Source organism: Rhinoderma darwinii, chromosome 2, assembly GCF_050947455.1.
Source record: "Rhinoderma darwinii isolate aRhiDar2 chromosome 2, aRhiDar2.hap1, whole genome shotgun sequence".
Classification (NCBI taxonomy): Eukaryota; Metazoa; Chordata; class Amphibia; order Anura; family Rhinodermatidae; genus Rhinoderma; species Rhinoderma darwinii.
This window is the reverse complement of record NC_134688.1, coordinates 250,106,968-250,125,935: the sequence shown is the minus strand read 5'-3', so window position 1 is coordinate 250,125,935 and position 18,968 is coordinate 250,106,968. Positions and strand designations below refer to the sequence as shown.

The window sequence follows — 18,968 nt, the reverse complement described above, 5'->3', positions numbered from 1 at the left end:
AACCGGAGGCTAGCTCCGGTCCTGGCCGCTACCTCAAGGAGCCAGCTGTAACATACAGCTGGCACCCGGCGGTGATGTCGCTGGCTCAGCTCCTGAGCCAGCTCCATCGTCTTCACGTACAGTTACGTGGAATTGCGGAAAAACACCAGTCCCCATTACGTAACTGTACGTGAAAATGCGGGAAGGGGTTAAAGGTGGAAAACTTTCTGAATTTATACATCTTGGATGAATTTTGTAACATGACAAACTGGCATTTTAACCGGGGTGTGTAGACTTTTTATATCCACTGTATATGCAGTAATAAAGAGTACACTTGATTTTGATTTAAGACTACCTCCAGTTATACTGAAATTATATAGAAAAACAATAAAAGTGAAGGAGTGGGTACAATAATCATTTTTCTAAATAACTTGTATGAGTGATTCTGCTTCTAACTACAGCATGGACTGCTCATAACTGATTTAGGAGACAGAACATCCAGAACGGCCGGCAGCGCTGTGGAATGTAATGTGATCCTACACCTCTGGCGGTCGTTCTGAAAACGGGAGCCATGGAGGCATAGCAGAATGCGCTGTCTCCTAGTGCGAAGTTTTGAGCAGCCGGCAGCACGGACTTTACTCAGTTAGAAGCAGAAACGGTAATACAAGTGATTTAGAAAACTATAATTGTGCACACTACTGCACTATAATAGTTTTCTTTTATATAATATCAGTATAATTAGAGGTACTCTTTAATGCAGCGTTCACACAGGGCTCGCACAAACAAGCGCACAGTGTCAGTACGGGAAAAAAAATTGCCAAGCTCAATCTTTACATGTTGCGCACCTCTATCGAACTGCATTCAAAAAGCGAAGTGAAACATATTTTAATGTAAAAGTATTAACAATTTTGCCATTTCTTCTTAATGAATTTGAAAACGAAAACATAAGACGGCACAAGAACACAGAGCACTATAGTACTGCGTGAATTGAAATTCCCTATTATGTAACATTTAACTTCCAGTTCGGCTCGTCTGGTATTGCTAAAACCAAACATCATACTAATACGCTGTGTAAATCTATCCTAAAATGCTCATGTTAACCTGAATTTTCAGGATTCTGGTGTTATTCTTTTTGATTTATAAGAAGTATTTTTTAGTTTGGTTGCTCTTAAGGACACAATAGCCAATAACTAGAAAGCCCAATCAAATGTTAACAGTAGTATCATTGTTAATAATGGAATATGTTTCCTAATGGACACTGACAGACTCCATTGATGTTAATGGGACCCATCAGGTTCCAGTCTTTTTGACGGCAAGAATAACACTGAAGATTGCGCTATTCTTGCTATTAAAAATACCTAAAACCAAGAGCGGTAGTGTGAACAGAGCCTTAGCCAAGGGTGTTGTACATTATGTATAGCATTCCAAACAGTAAAGCAATACTTATTAAGATAAAGCTTATATCTGACCTTGGACTCCTTCTTTTCTTTTCTTTCAGGTGCTTGCTGTTTTGATTTGCTTTTCTCCTTACGTTCTGCTTTACTCTCGCTCAGTTTCTTGGTGATCTTTTCCGGTGCAGAAGATGTTGCCTTCACAGGTGTTTTCTTCTTTTTCTTCTTTTTCTGGGGCTGGTCATAGCTGAGATAGGACTCAAAAGACATTGTTGGCTGCTCAAATTGATCTTCATTGCGTTCATGTTCTGCAGGTGGGAGAGAGAGCTTAATAGATTTCCGATCATGTGTTTCAGAGTCATTCGGTTGAGTTCTGCTCTTGGTTTTATCTGCTTTATCCTTGGTCACCAGATTTTTTTCTGATACTTTTCCTTTTTCAGCAAACTCCAAACCTATTTTGTGTTTATCAGGTTTTGTTTTCTCCTGATGTTTCAGTTTTTTAGCATTTAAAGTATCATCCGTTTGGCTCTTTGAAACACTATGCCTATTCTTTTCCTTTTTAGGAGTACGATCTCTGCTCTCTGGTGACGGCAACTTCTCCCGACTACTTCCTGCATGGGATGAAAAGTCTCTTTCTGGTTCTTTTAAGGCAAATTTCTCCTTCTTCTTTTCTGGGTTAAGATTCTTAATCTCTGATTTGTGTTTCTCTTTGTGTAAGGATTTGTGCTCTTGATTTTCCTTGTGGAAGGTTTTGTCTATGGACAAACTTGGAGGACTGTAAGTAAGTTCAGGGGAATATCCTCTACCATCCTCAAAATCTTCTTGGTCTGAATACTGTTGCCAAGTGTCATCTTTTCCTGATCCACTCTGTGAAATATACCTTTCGTCACTTTCCACTTCATATTCTTCATCTTCTTCTACAGGAGATGGAGATCGTGGCCTCTTCCGTGAGCTGCTTTTACTGTGTTCACGTTCTTCGTGTTCTGCAGTTCTACATAAAAAATGTAAGCGTAAAGAGAATATAAAGAGTATGTCCACACACAGAAACAGAAACTATGCCGGTTTCACACGTAGCAAAACTTTATATCTGGAAAATGTTCAGCAGCAGGAGATTTGTTTAAATCTCATCCACGTGGCTGGAAATGTAATCCGCATAGAAAATCTGCAGCAATTACATCACGTGTGAATACAACCTAAATGTGCAGTTTTGTACAAGTAACATCTTTTAGATAAAAAGCAAGCAAAGCATTGCCAAACCCTTTTACCTTGGAATCTCCTGTGGCACTAATTTTTTCCACTGAGCAACCAAGTTCTTTGCCAGTTCTCCCACAAGTTCATGCTTTCGAAGTCCATTTACAGTCTTACCGATCCCAGTGTCCTATATAAGACATCATAGAATATGCAGGTTAAATCACATTTTATTTCAGATTTTACACACATAAATAAAATAACCTATGTTATAGTCAGATTTCTGGGATAAAAGTGGCTTCCTTATACAAATATTAGCTTTATTTATATAAAAATGGACAAAAGTCAGTGAACCCTTTAGTGACCAGCAGATTTTGGGAATTAATGACCAAGCGATTTGTTTCCAGTTTTTTCATTGTCATATTTCAAAAGCCATAAGTTTTACATTTTTCCATAGACATAAGCCCTATATGTACCCACTATTTTAGGGTAACATAATTAATTGTTGAGATGAGAAAAAAAACCCAGTAATTCGGATATTCCTTTTTGCATCTTCAATTTACACCGTTTACTGTGTGGTATAAATAACACAATAACTTTATTTTGCATGTTTTTACGATTTCGGCGATACTAAATTATATATTTTTTAATGTGTTATTTAAAAAATTATTTGTTTTTGTGTCACTATGTACTAAGAATATTTTTTGTGGGACGACTTGTGGTTTTTATTGGTACTATTTGGGTTACATGCGACTATTTGAATGATTTTTATTTAGTTTTTTGGAAGGCAGGATGAACAGAAAACACCAATTCTGGCGTTGTTTTTAATTGAATTTTTTTATGGCGTTCACTGTGCGGGTTAAGTAATGTATTCGTTTCATAGTTCAGGTCGTTTATGCGGCGATACCAATTATGTGCACATTTTTATAGTTCTTTGTTATAAAAAAGCATTTTGAAAGGGGGAAAAATGGGTTTTTCACTTTTTTTTTTTTATAAACTTTTTGGATCTATTTTTTACTTTAGCTTTAGTCCCACTATGGGAAAAGAAAGGTTCTTGATCTGGCGCTTTAAAAGGAAATTCTTCCAACTTTTTTAGTACTCTACTTTGAGCGAGAAGGCCTGCTGCATCCTGCATCATACTCACTGTATGTTAAAGTGGATAACTAATAAAGTTGGAAGAATTTCCTTTTAAAGTGCTGGATCAAGTACCTTTCCTTTGAACTAAAACATTGACCACAACCAGGATCCGTGCACAGTTGAAAGCTGGACGCTGGAACTAGTGAGCTGAAGTATCTCTCCCCCTTTGGGACTTTATTATGCAATGTATTATGCCTCTGACATGGCCTAATAGGAATACACTGTTAGCAGGGCAGCCATAATAACCATCCGCATCCCATGGTCGCACCCCATTGGTGCCGATGGTGTGACAGAGGGAGCCCCATTCCTCTAAAACCTCTTAGATGCCATGGTCGATATTGATCGCAACATCTAAGGGGTTAAATGGCCAGGATCAGAGGTAACTCTGATCATGGCCATTAGAACAGGTGCCCGTGACGGATTTATGACACAGCGCCATGAAAAACATTCTTGTTTATAACCAAATCTATAACTTTGAAAACCTATATAGATAGATATATATATATACTAGTAATAGCTGAGGGTTTGCTTCAATCTGTCCAGTTTAGGCAATCATATCAGCCAGAACCCCAGGCTAAAAACTCTAAACTAAACTGATACATTGTGGCAAACACTCAAGGCAGGAGAGAAATTGTGTTACCTGTTTCTGAATTTAGCTCACAGAGAATTGTCTATACCAGTGATTCCCAAACTTTCTGAGGCCGAGACTTTTGTTTGGGACCCCCCACTACCGTACTTAGCCCCATTTCGTCTGATGTATGTCAACATAATTCATAGTCAGATGCCGGTACTTAGCTCCATTGGAAAAATAAGGCCCTGCAACCTCAAAAACAGCAACAATTGTGCTGGCGGGGGATAGGGCAGGCTCAAGGTATCCTGCTGCTGTGCGTCACTATGGCTGCTGATGGTGGGTCATGTAACCAGACTCATCCATTAGTGGCTAACAGAGGTGTAGCTAGGGGTTTAGAACAGGGGGGTGAAACAGAGCTGAGTGGGCCCCAACCCAGGGGGCCTCTTACACAGTATAATGACCCCTTAGTGGCCCCTAAACACTATAATGCCTCTATAGCTGCCCCCACAGTATAATACTCCTATATAATGCCCATATAGTGCCTCACTACAAAGTATAATACCTGAAAAGCTGCCCCACACAGTATAATGCCCCCATAGCTGCCTCCACACAGCATAACCTCTTATTGCCCCCCCACAGTATAATGTCCCCATAGCTGCCCCCACAGGATAATGCCCCTAAAGCTGCCCCATACACAGTTTAATGCCCTATAGCTGCCCCCACAGGATAATTCCCCTAATCCTGAGGATGCAGATATAGTTGAAACCGGGACATCAGTCAGTGGCTTATGACTCCAGGGGGTCGCGACCTACAGTTTGGGAAAGGGTATGTTCACACAGCTTATTTTCAGGCTGATTTTGGGGCAAAAAATCCTTGTTTTATGCTCCAAAATACACTTGAAAAACACCTAAAAAAAACTCCTCAAAAGAAGCTTTAAATTAAAAGAAGCTTTATTTTCAGCTTTAAAAACCCTTGAAATCATAGGCTGTTTTCCCTTGAAAACAGCTCTGTAATTTTCAGACACTTCTTTTTGTACGTGTGAACATACCCTTATGTCTGTACCAGTTTTCAGCCTCTGGATGTAAACAGGAATATTTCCACTCACTGACAGTAGGCAGAGATTTTGAATATGGTGAAGAAATGAAACACAAAGTATATTAGAACATTGCAGTGAGTAAACTTTATTATTAAAAGACTGACAACCCTTTTAATATTTATGGTGGCATTTGCATCATAACAAATTACAGGACCTATCACTTCTCCTGACAAGTTTATTTTAGTTAATACTTGTATTCCCCATGAAATAACAATTCCGGAACATATTTTCTAAGAACTCTGTTGTGCTGTACCTCTGTTATTCCTCCTAGAAATTTATGAAATTGACAACTGTTACCATTCCCCTTGTCATAGGAGTGTATCCCTACACAGTCTCACTATGTCGGAACTGATTTGACATTATTAGTTTGTGAAGGGATCCAGCCCCACCTGGCAACATCCAGTTGTCAATTGATTCATAAATTTCTAGGAGGCATAATAGAGGAATGGAACAACATAGAGTCCTAAAAAAAACGCTCCACAATTGTTATTTCATGGGGAATACAGGAATTTACTAAGATAGACATTTAAGGAAAGATGAAGGTCATCTTTAAGGCTATATTCACACTAATATTTGGGGATTCCTTCAAGGTATCCATCACTTTGATGGCAAGAATAGCGCAGCATGTAGCACTATTCTTGCAGTCGTCAGACCTACGGGAAACTTGATGGAACCCTGACGGACCCCATTATAGGTAAATGGGGACTGTTAAGCACAGTTTGGAACCGTGGTACAACCTATCCGGCACAGCGTCATTGATTCCGTTATAAATCGAAGCCACGACGCAGATGTGAAAAAAGCCTTATTAAACTACAATTCAATGTGCTTTTATATAAAAGTCGAGAATATGAAGCCTTACAAATTGATAACCATATTAAACTTACCACCAATATATCAACAGTAATCGGCAACTCCGCTAATCTCTTCAATGTCTTCAAAAGCTGTAAAATAAATAAATATATATATAGAAAGTTAACTAATATAATCATTGTAGTTCACACCTCATGACTATAACTCACAGTAGACACTTTTTATATATATGGAACTTAAAGAGAACCTTTCACCTGCCCATACATGTGCAGCATGTAACGGGCAGGGCTGCACAAACCCTGGGGCACTTGACATTTTTTTTCTACCCTCCTCCGTTATTTAGATATCGGTGCCGTTATATTTGGCGCCCGATATTTAAATAACCCCTTGAACCGTCAATGGGGCGTGTACTGGCAAGGGGGCGTGTTACTATGGCTGTGACACTGTCCAATCAGCTACTGACAGTGTTACAGCAAGAGCGAGGAGAGAGTAGAGTGTAAGTGTGCGGAAAAAAAAACCTGCAATTTCGCCACACTTTTTTTGCATCCTAAATTTACACCGTTTACCGTGTGGTATAAATAACACAATAACTTTATTCAGCAGGTTGTTGCGATTGCAACGATACCAAATTCGTATAGATTTTGTATATTTTACTACTTTTACACAGTAAAAACACATTTTTTTCAAAATTATTTGTTTTTGTGTCTCCATATATGAAGAGCCATAACTTTTTTATTTTTTCGCCGATGCAGTTGTAGGAGGGTTTTTTTTTGCGGGACGACTTGTAGTTTTTATCGGTACCATTTTGGAGTAAATGCAACTTTTTATCACATTTTCTCACATTTTTTTTTAAGGCAGGATTCAAAGAAAACCGCAATTTTTGCATTGTTCTTATTTCATTTTTTACGACGTTCACCGTGCGGGTTAAATTATGTAATAACGTTATAGTTTGGGTCGTTATGGACATGGCAATACCAAATATGTGTAAGTTTTTTTTACTTTATTTTGTTTTTTTAATAATAAATGTATGCAAATTCGTTTCTTAATGCCCAAGTGGGCGTTTTTTACTTTTAACCAAGTGGGCGTATTACAAAGGAGTGTATGACGCTGACCAATCAGCATCATACACTTCTCTTCATCACACCCAAGCTTGTTTCACTGAACAGCGTGATCTCGCGAGACCACACTGTGACGTCACTTCCGCCCACAGGTCCTTCATCCCTGCATCTGTAGACTGAACATAGATTGTCTCCAGGCGTATGAGAAGTTAGTCGTCGGATTCGCAGCAGCAGCGGAGGAGGCAGCATCACACAGTGCAGGTAAGCATATAGAACTCCCTAGAGACGAAGGACCTGTGGGCGGAAGTGACATCACACGAGATTGCGCTGTTCCGTGAAACAAGCTTCAGTGTAATGGAGAGATGTGTATGATGCTGATTGGTCAGCGTCATACACTTCTTTGTAATACGCCCACTTGGTTAAAAGTTAAAACACGCCCACTTGGGCATTAAGAAACAAATTTGCATAAATGTAATAAAGGTCATAACTTGCTGAAAAAAGATTGTTTCTCAAAATAAAAAAACACTGCTGTTAACTACATTCCAGCGCCGATAAAATGATGTAGGAGATGGGGCATTTTTAATCTGGTGACAGAGTCTCTAAGTTTTAAGCCTTGTAACGTCCTGGAAAAATAAAAGGATGTTCAAAAAAAATTATGTCAACATAAAGTAGACATATGGGAAATGCTAATTAGTAACTATTTTGTGTGGTATAACTATCTCTTTTACATGCAGACATTTAAATTTAGAAAAATTATAATTTTTCCAAATTTTGTCTCAATTTTAGTGTTTTTCACAAATAAATACTGAATTTATTGACCAAATTTTTCAACTAACATAAAGTACAATATGTCATGAGAAAAAAAATCGCTCGGAAATCATAGTTTTGACAGACGCAAGACCGTAGTTGACTACGCTATTCATTACCTCAAAACGACTAAACCCTTGCACAACGGAGACAAGCGTAAACCATTTGCTCCGGATCCGTCACCATTGTAACAAATGGTGATGCAAACGGAAACCTACGGTTTCCGTTTGTTTCAGTGAGGGTTCTGTTCTGATGGAAAGCTCCAACGGAACGCCTGAACAGAGCCCTGACGCAGATGTGAACAAAGCTTTTAAAAGTGTTTTAATTGAGCAAAAGCAGTAAAATATAAAAAAAACTACACATATTTTGTATCTCCGTAATCGTATCAACCATTAAGGTAACGTTATTTACGCTGCATATTATACGGCGTAAATTGAAACTGCAATTAATAATGGTGAAATTGCGGGTTTTTCTTCCATATCCCCAAAAAAGTTAATAAAAGCTAATCAATAAGCTATATGTACCTCAAAATGGTGCTATTAAAAAATACGCAAAAAGCAAGCCCTAATACAGCTATGTTGACAAAAAATTTCAAAGTTCTGGCTCCCTGAATGCAATGATGAAAAAACCTGAAAACATTTGCTTTGTCATTAAGGGCCAAAATAGGCTCGTCCTTAAAGGGTTAATGTGGCCACATTGGGCTCTGAGGCTACATGCGCATGCACAGTTCAGTGAACTGGTGCCAGGAAAATAAATATATTCCATGCAGGCTTCGGGCTCCCAGTGCCAGCAATGATGCCAGTAATCACAGCCGGGTAGCGGGATGAGGAAGATTGTATCAAATATATCTGACTCTTTCTGGAGCCAGCTCACTAAACTTTTATTTTGTCAAAAAACAAGAAAATAGAAATTATAATTGAGAATCGGCCAAAAAAATTTGGAAAAAAATGTGATTTTATTTTTAGGCCATATCGCCCAGCGATAATTTATTGTTAAAATTTGCAACTGTTATGCAAAAAATTTAGCAAATTATATGACTCCTCTTTGTCTTTCACACTTTTCAAAACTGTCGAGTTGCAGTACAGGCTACGTAAACCTTTGAAAGGCAATTTTTTTAATAAAAGGGTCAGTCAGTGTGATTGGTGTAACTTTCTAAAAATGATTTTAACTTTTTAGATAAAGCTGCTCTGTATTCTCTACAGAGACACGCAGGACACACTGACACTAAACCCGTCAGTCCCGCGGACTCATTTTCTAGTGCACGATACAGCTGCTTTGTATAGCGAATACAGAGCAGCAGTATCTAAAAAAGTTAAATTAATTTTAAATAAAAACTTTTTAGAAAGTTACACAAATCACACTGACTGACGTTTTTATTTAAACAAATTGGCTTTCAAATGTTTACGTAGCCTCTCATTTGGCACACGCCATGTACTCCACTTTTGGGTTCAGTTTGTAACAGAGTTATGGTACATTTTTCTTAGCAAGGCCCATGGACACGACTGTAAATGAGGATCAAAGTACAGATCCATTCATTTCTATTGCCCACAGACTCCTTCCCGTATATTTACATTATAATGGGAGCACGGCCTGCAAATGCGGGTGACTGTCGGCGGCCATAATCACGGACCGTGATTGCGGCTATGGCCGTGTAGGGGGCCTTAATCTCTGACAACTGAGAACACAACTGTTTCAGTGCTTGTAAAATGTTGGACCCTTGAGACTCATTCGCTCTAAGCTCCAAAGCATTTTGAAACAACACAAAGTTACATTTATAGGATGCTACAATGGCAGAGTAGTGTTTTGTAGAGAATACCACTAGAGACAACCGTCTCCAATAATGGCTCCACGTGGGGTGCAATTAGCATGAACATGACCTAACAAGCATGTAACCCTTTAATGAACAGGCCATTTTTCCCTTTTCGCCTTCCAAGAGCCATAACTTATTTTTATTTTTACATTTACATGGCCGTGTGAGGGCTTGTTTTTGTGGGACGAGTTGTAGTTTTTAATGGCACCATTTAATGTACCATATAACGTACTATACAACTTTGAAAAATTATTTTATAGGTAGGGTGTAATAAAAAATAATTCTGTGGGTCAATACAATTACGACGATAGCAAATTGAAACAATTATATGTATGTTTTACTACTTTACTAAAAAAAAAAATGTTTTGTGTCACCATATTCTGAGAGCCATAATTTATTTATTCTATCTGTCGATTGAGCAGTATGAGGGCAGTATGTAGTTTTCATTGATACCATTTTGGGGTACATACGACTTGATGGACTATCACGGGAGGCCGCCCCCTCTCTCAACAGCTTAAATGTTGATTGCCCCCCCCCCCTCCCAAGGAGATGCCGAGCATTTCAAGTACCGCTTCATTCATATGGCGCCCCTGGGAACGGCAAGGTAAGCTCGTTCTCGTGATCGGTGAGGGGTTCCAGCAATCATATGTTTATCACCTAGAAAAAAAATCACCGGAAAGATCACCCAGTGTTCCTGCATGGCCACTCTACACCGCTGTTGTTTTTACATGGCTGTAGTGATGATGTGTCCGTATACCCACATAAATATTGTAGCCAATCACTGGCCTTATCCCTTCTGTATACCCACCAAGGCCAGTGATTGGCTGCAGCGATCCCATGGGTATGAGGGCACGTCACCGCTGCAGCCATGGGGAATCTGTCTGGTGAGTAATGCCTCTGCTTTTATTTGGATGCCTCCCCAACCCTATTGGCCACATTTTTTTATTAAAGGGGTTTTCCACGTTCTGACAACTGATGACCTATCCACCGGATAGGTCATCAGTATATGATTGGTGCAGGTCCGTCACCCGGACCCCGCACAGATCAGCTGATCCGGATGTTTTGAACGGTATGCAGTAGTTGGAGCCAGAAGCAGACCACTGATTCTGACCACTGCATAGTTGCCGTTCAGCAGAACTTAGAGACAACCCCTTTAAGGAGGACTGCAGCTCGGCCGCTATTCTTTGACCGGATCCATCCTGATCTATTTTACAGACAATCCTGGAAAATCCACAATATCTTTTAAGGTTTATCATATTCCATCCAAAAGATTCTATTGTTATAAATCTGTATTAAAATGAATCAACTTATATGTGGCAAACACAGACACATGAATGGGGTTTTGACTAGTTCTGAAAGCTAGACATGGTTAACTGAACCAGTAACCTAATCCATACAATTACGGTGTATCATTTAGTTATTTTACATGAGTTTTGATGATCAAAAAAAGACGTGTCACACTACAAAGAAATTCACGACTGGGTATTAAAAAAAAGGACAAAACTGAAGGCCTACTGCCAATGGAATTTTCCTACTTTGCTTTAATAGCATCCTATTGATATGGATATGTCATAAATGTCAGATAGATGCGGATCCCACCTCTGGGACCTGCACCTATCTCTAGAACGGGGCCCCCCAAATCCTGTTCTACCGCTCTGTGTTGTGGCTGAAGCGCGTGATTCCCAACCATAAATTACGGAAACAGCGTAGCTCGCAGAGCTACGCTGTTTACGTAAGTCCTATAGAGTATATGATAGTTACGGAAACAGCGTAGCTCGCATGCTACGCTGCTTCCATAACTGCCATTCACTACTTTGGGAGTTACGGAAGCAGTGTAGCTCAGCGAGCTATAATATTTCCATAATTCATGGTCGGAAATCACACGCTTCAGCCACAAAACAGGGAAGTAGAACGGGATTTAGGGGGGCCCCGTTCTAGAGAGAGGTGCGGGTCCCAGAGGTGGGATCCGCATCTATCTGACATTTATGACATATCCTATGGATATGTCATAAATGTCTCTGATGGGAAAACCCCTTTAAATGCGCCCAAAGACTGAACTGCGTGGAGTATTTAAAGAGGTTGTCTCCTTAGAGACAACCCCTTTAAAGAGGACCTGTCACCTCTCCTGACATGTCTGTTTTAGTAAATACTTGTATTCCCCATAATTAGGATTGCACGATGCATCAAAACTTTGATACTGTTTCGATACCGTGCACCTTCAAATGGTTCAATACCGTTAACTCATGTATTTCGATACTAAGATGTGCGGCCACACAGCTTAGTATAGTAACACATGAATATTGTTAGAGCAGGGCTGCAGTTGTGTAATACAGCAATTGCCCCGCTCCTGAGTCCTGACAAGTGTGTGCACCCGGTTAGCATGAGGTGATGCTGCACTAATGATTGCCGGCACTGAAGGCAGAACATGGCGGGCGCACTACAAAACACCTCCATGTTCTGTCTTCAGTGCCTGCGCCCATTAGTGCAGTGCCGGCCGCATCACCTCATTCTGACTGCGCGCACTTATTGTCAGGAGCGGGGCAATGGCTGTATTACACAGCCGCAGCCCCGCTCTAACGGCGGAAATCAGAGAAACCTCTCATCTCCACCGCTATTCCCCTGAATGCTGCAATCAAAGCGGACCACAGCATTCAAAGGGTAATTGAGAAGGGGGATACCCTTTGGATCGCGTCACAGGGAATCCGTGACGCGATTGAGGTACATACCATATATGGGCAGACAGTCCAGGGTCCATTGAAGGACCCCAGGGCCGTCTGACCATATTTCCTATTGTTAGGGCACACTTAGGTATGTCCTAACAACTGCCTGTGTACTATCAGTACACAGGCTAATGTACTGGCATATAGATATATGCCAGTACATTAAAGTTTAAAAATAAAAGTAAAAAAAAAAAGAAAGTAATTTTAAATAAAATAAAAATACACCCATTTTTTACAATGAACATTAAAAGTAGTCTCAATACATAACATATACACACATTCGGTATCGTCGCGACCGTAATAACAAATTTATAGCGTCATATATGATGTTTACTGTTATAAAATAAAAACTGCTTTCTTTCACTTATTAATGTGAGGCACGAGGTATTATGAATTTTATACCTCCATGTGCCTCACATTAATAGTAATTAACCCAATCGTGTACCTCACACATTAACCCAATGTTGTCCATTATGACTGAGGAACATGATGGTTAGGTTACTATTAATGTGAGGCACAAGGAGGTTAAAAATTCTTCGCACCTCACTCCTCAAATCAGAAAATGGAAGAACTTTTTTTATTATTATTGTTGGCAAAGTATCGTTTTGGTATCGAGTATCGCAATACTACACAAAGTATCGGTACCGAAGTCCAAATTCTGGTATCGTGACAACCCTAGTCACCATAATATGATAACTGGGTGTTGCTAGTTGTGGGGGTCACTACATAGACTGACACTGTCAGCAGTGGTTGGACATTGTCAGACGATGTAACAGGGACACGCCACTTTGACAAGGGAAACAGTAACACCTAGTTGTCAATTTGTTTGTGAATTTCCAATAGGAATAAGAGAGGAATGCCACAACGCAGAGTTGAAGAAAATGTGTTCTAGAATTGTTAATTCATGGGTAATATTTACTAAAATAGCCATATCAGGGGAACCGACAGGTCCTCTTTAATGTATAAATAATAGTCCATAACAACTCCTGAACACAGCTTTTTGCAGTATTTTAGATCCATAATAAGGTGCTCATATTCTATGGGTCCATACTGTACATTCGAGCGCCTCCAATTTTACACGGAGACGCACACTGTGAGAATTTGTTGGAAAGAAAAACTGTGGAACAGTCTATTTTTTTGCCAAATTATGGAGGTAATGCTTCTAATGGATATTGTGTGTTGTTGTACGGGGTCTATGCGTGCACCAATACTGTCTACATGATATGTTTGGTTTATGCAAAGTTGTACAATTTTCTAAGATACTTTCTGTAGTAATTCCTCACGGTTTTCAAGATCTCTGCTTGTTGTTATTTAGTAGGAAGAATCATTGTTTACTTCCAGTGGATACAATTCTGTGTATGGACATGTGATAGACACACAGGTGCTGGGATTGTTTCAGTTACAGAATGTGTATCACAGCTGTGTCTTCTAACGATCCCAGCACCTGTGTGTCCATCACATGACCATGGACAGAATTGTATCCACTGCAAGTAAACAATGAATGCTCCTACTGCATAATAACAAGCAGAGATTTTGAGAACCGTGAGGAATTAAGGCTATGTTCACATCTGCGTTGGGGGCTTCAATAGGAGCCTCTGTCGCAGATCCGGTCCTAAATGCCAGAAAAAACTGTAAAATGACAGGCACCATGATGCAAACCCAACGGAACTAATTAAAGTCAATGAGTTTTATCTAGCGATGCTCATGTCGGTCGTGTGACAAATCTGTCACACGGCGGATAAGTCACTGCTGTTATTTTTGATGTTCTGTTCCAATGACGGAGAAGAACAATGGAAATAGCAACGCAGATGTGAACAGAGCCTAATGCAGAAAGTATATTAGAAAATTGTAAAACTTTTAATAATACAAGAAATAACATTAATTTGTGGACAACCCATATAAATATTTATTTTGTTCATTTATTTAGCGCCAAAATATTCCGCAGCGCTGTACAGAAATCATGTTCATTCATATCAGTCCCTGTCCCCATTGAGGCTCGCAACCCAAATTAACCTATTTGTATGTTTTTGGAGTGTGGCCGGAGATCGGAGCACCCGTAGGAAACCCTCACAAACATGGGGAGAAGAAACAAACCCTGTGAAAATGTTGTCCTAGTTCGAATTCGAACCCAGTGCTGCGAGGCAACAGTGCTAACCACTGAGCCACATAAACACCGCTTAGTCATAACATTAAAACCACCCGCCTAATATTGTGTGGGTACATTCTAGGTGTATAGATAGCATTTTGACCCCACAGGTTTTTTTTCAGAATTTAGTGGCATTAGTCTTTGAAGATGAAAATCTACTTCTTTTCTAATAAAACATAGAATTTTTTTAATTTTTACAAGGAATAAAGGAGAAAAAGCACCCCAACATTTGTGAAGCAATTTCTCCCGATTACGGCAATACCCCATATGTGGTAATAAACTGCTGATTGGACCCATGGCAGAGCTCAGAAGGGAAGGAGTGCCTTTTGGATTTTGGAGCACAGATTTTGCTAGAATGGCTTTCGGTGCCATGTCGTGTTTGCAACGCCCTAGAGTGACCAAAACAGTGGAAACCCCCCAAAAGTGACTCCATATTGGAAACTACACCCCTCAAGACATTTTTCTAGGGGTATAATTAGCATTTTGACCCCACAGGCTTTTTGTAGAATTTAGTGGAATTAGTCTGTGAAAATTAATATCAACATTTTTGTACACTAAAATATAGAATTTTTTAATTTTCACAAGGGATAAAAGGAGAAAAAGCACCCCAACATTTGTAAAGCAATTTCTCCTGAGTACGGAAATACCCCACATGTTGTCATAAATGTGTTTTGTTTTTTTTTTATTAGAAATTAATTAACCCTTTCAGGACTAATCCTTTTTTGCTTTTTCATTTTAGTTTTTCACTCCTCGCCTTCCAAGAGCCATAACTTTTCTATTTTTCCATCAATAGAGCGGTGTGAGGGCTTAGTTTTTGCGGGAGGAGTTGTAGTTTCTATTGACACAATTTAAAGTACCATATAATGTACTGGGAAACTGAAAAAACAATTATTTGCGGGTTGAAATTGGAAAAACCGGTGATTCCTCCATTGTTTTTTGGGTTTTGTTTTTACGTCCTTCACTGTGCGGTAAAAAACAACAACTTTACTTTATTCTGCGTCGCAGTACAATTACGCTGATTCCAAATGTCTATTATTTTTTTTATATTTTACTACTTTTACAAAGAAAAGACTATTTGTTAGAAAAACAAAAACTTTTGTATCATCACATTCTGAGAGGCATAACTTATTTTCTGGTCGATTGAGCGGTGTGAGGGCTTACTTTTGGCGGGACGAGCTGTAGCTTTTATTGGTACATCCAACTTGTTGATCACTTTTTATAAAAAAAAATTTAGAGCTATGGTGACCAAAAAACAGCGATGAAATTCTTTATTTCTTACGGCTTTCACTGTGCGCAATGAATCACTTTTTACTTTATTCTGCAAGTCGGTACGATTACGGCGATACCATATGTATATTTTTTTTATGTTTTGCAGCGTTTGCACAATAAAATCACATTTTTAGAAAATAATTTCTTTTCTGTGTCCCCATATTCTGAGCCATAATTTTTTTTATTTTTCAGTCAAAAAAGCGGTGTAAGGGCTTGTTTTTTTGTGGGACGGGTGTTAGTTTTTATTGGTACTATTTTGGGGTAACTTTTTTATCACTTTTTATTCTATATCTTGGGAGGGGTGGTGACCAAAAAAATAGCGATTCTGGGATAGTTTTTCCATTTATTTTTTTTGTGGTGTTCACCGTGCGGGAAAAATAGCATTATAGTTTTATAGTTTGGGTCATTACGAACGCGATGATATCAAATATGTCTACAGTTTTTTTAACGGTTTCATTTTTTCACTAAAATAAAAGACATTATATGGAAAAAAAAGTTTATTATTACACTTTTATAAAATATTTGTATTAACTTTTTACACTTTCTTTTTTTGACTGATCAATAGCTCTGATTGCTGCTAGAAGTATTCCAGCTGTCGGTGTGACCTCACAGTCACTCTGACAGTAAGCCTATGAGGACCAGCCAGAGGCTGGTCTTCATATGCTTCCATACATGGCAGACCCGGAGAGCGTTGTCTGGTGACTCCGGTTGCCATGGCAACCCCCACGATTGCATGGGGGTGCTGATGTGCTACAAACCCCCTAAATGTGTCGATCGGAACATTTAAGGGCTTAATTGCTTACATCAGTGGCGATGAGCCGCTGATCGGCAACACTGGAGTGTCAGCTGTCGGGAACAGCTGACCTCCCGGTTCCCAATGCACACTGTCGCCGACAGTGTGCATTAGGAACGACACAGTGACTTCCTGTCACTCTGACAGGAAGCCTATCAGGACCAGCCAGAGGCTTTCATCCATGGCAGACACGGAGGCCATGCCAACCATCGGCAAACCCCACGATTTTAGAGCGGGGTCTGCCGATGTGCTAGAAACCCCTAAAATGCGGCGATCGCAACCAATCGCCGCATTTAAGGGGTTAATTGCCAAAATCAGTATCAGTGTGTCCTGCGTGTCTCAGACACGCAGGATCCACCTGTAATCGATTACATCTAAGTTATGAACTGAGATGTGATTAAGGCTGGGTTCCCACGTAGCGTAAGCTCTGCAGAATTTCCAAAACAGAATTCTGTGACCACGCTGTGGAAAAAAATGCAACGTAAACGCTAACGTGACCTGCTGTACAGAATTGAATTCGGCAGCATGTCAATTTATGCTGCATTTTTGTTGGTGACGTTGCGGGTTTTCCCCATTGTATTCTTTTTTTATACATTCTTTTATTTTCCGTTTTCAACACACAAAATATAATGGTGCAGACAAATGCAGCACGGACATCGGCCCACAGGCCAGAAAATGGAATTACAAAGAGTGCAAAGAATACCCCATTGAATTCAATGAGGATGTAAAACCCGCAACAGAAAGCCAAGTGTTGCGACTTTTTGCGGCTTAATCGCTGCAAATACGCCGCAAAAATCGCAACCACGGAAAACAAAAAACAACAACATACTTACCCAGAACGCCCTCTTTCTTCCTGAAGTCCTGTCTCCTGGGATGACGTTAAATGAATTAAAAAGTTGCACCAATCACACAGCTTGAAATAAAGACACTTTAGAGGTGGTCTTATTAACATGTATAAATATGTCTGGTCAATACAAAGAACTAGCACATAATCTGTTATTTCCAAGGACTTTACAGAGGACCAGGGGACATTCATTGCGTGTGAAAGACGTTTCAGACATAGGTAAACTTACTTTACAGTTAGAGTAGTCAAACTAAGAAATGCCCTAAACCAAGAGGTAGTGATGGCAGATACTAAGTCAGCATTTAAAAAAAAAAAGGCTAGATGATTATTTACGGACAAGTGGCATTGACGGTTATAATTAATATAGCAAAGAAAGACGTGTAATTGATGAAAGTTGAACTTGATGGACCTGTGTCTTATTCCAACCTATGTAACTATGTATACTGACAAACACCTCACAAGACCTGCCGTATTGGAGATGCTCTGACCCTGTTGTCTAGACATCTCAATTTGGCCCTATCCAAAGTCGCTCTTATTCAAAGTCGCTTGCCCATTTTTCCTGCTGCGAAAACATCAACATCAAGTACTGAATGTTCACTCGCTGCCTAATATATCACACTCTTTTGACAATCACCATTGTAACAACATTATGTATTTCACTTCACCAGTCAGTGATATTAAAGTGTGCCTAACTTTTCAGAATAAGCGGTCATATGTGTGTACATGAGGTATAACCCTATTTCTGGCCATTGTATGACTTGTATTCTGCATTATTTAGCAGTTTCCCCTGTAGAGGCTCTCGCTCTCTAATTCTCAGTTTTCTCTGAGTTAGTGGGTGGAGCCTAACAGTTATTATGTCTTCGGTTCACTGGACACATAGAGAAGAGGAGACTCCTGCTCGCCTATCTTTACCTTGCACATATATAGAAGCTGCAGCAGCATGGAAGAGATTATACAGCAGCACTGAGTAGTGTAGCGAGAATCCAGCACTGGGGTGAGACAGTAACACCAGGAAGCTACAACATGTCTGTGTGTGTCTTTCTCACTCTGCTCCCGCCTTCCCTCTCCATAGACTTTTATGGGCAGTGTGTCTGTCTCTCCTTTTCTCCTGCCCCCCCCCCACCATAGATTTGTATAGGCAGCATGTCTGGGTTTCTCTATGCTTCTCCCTCTCCATAGACTTCTATTGGTAGACTGTGAAGAGACACACCCCCACTTTCTGCAGCCAGTCAATTCTGCTCTATAGCTATAGATGGATTTTGTTTGAAAACTGGGGATGGGCAGCAGATTACAGGAAGAGAGAACTTGCATTGATCAAACTAAATTTTAACAGTAGCCTATACACTTTC

At 39.8% G+C, this 18,968-nt stretch overlaps 1 protein-coding gene across 1 annotated transcript in view; it reads right to left on the bottom strand.

The window, feature by feature from the left end:
- ELOA (elongin A) overlaps positions 1–18,968 on the bottom strand; it is a 36,956-nt gene that overhangs the window by 15,803 nt on the left and 2,185 nt on the right. The window contains exons 2-4 of the mRNA XM_075853067.1: positions 6,247–6,303; positions 2,636–2,748; positions 1,449–2,361 (exon numbers count right to left, since the gene is read on the bottom strand). Of these exons, the coding sequence (XP_075709182.1) occupies positions 1,449–2,361; positions 2,636–2,748; positions 6,247–6,303 (1,083 nt within the window). The remainder of the gene's footprint in view (positions 1–1,448; positions 2,362–2,635; positions 2,749–6,246; positions 6,304–18,968) is intronic.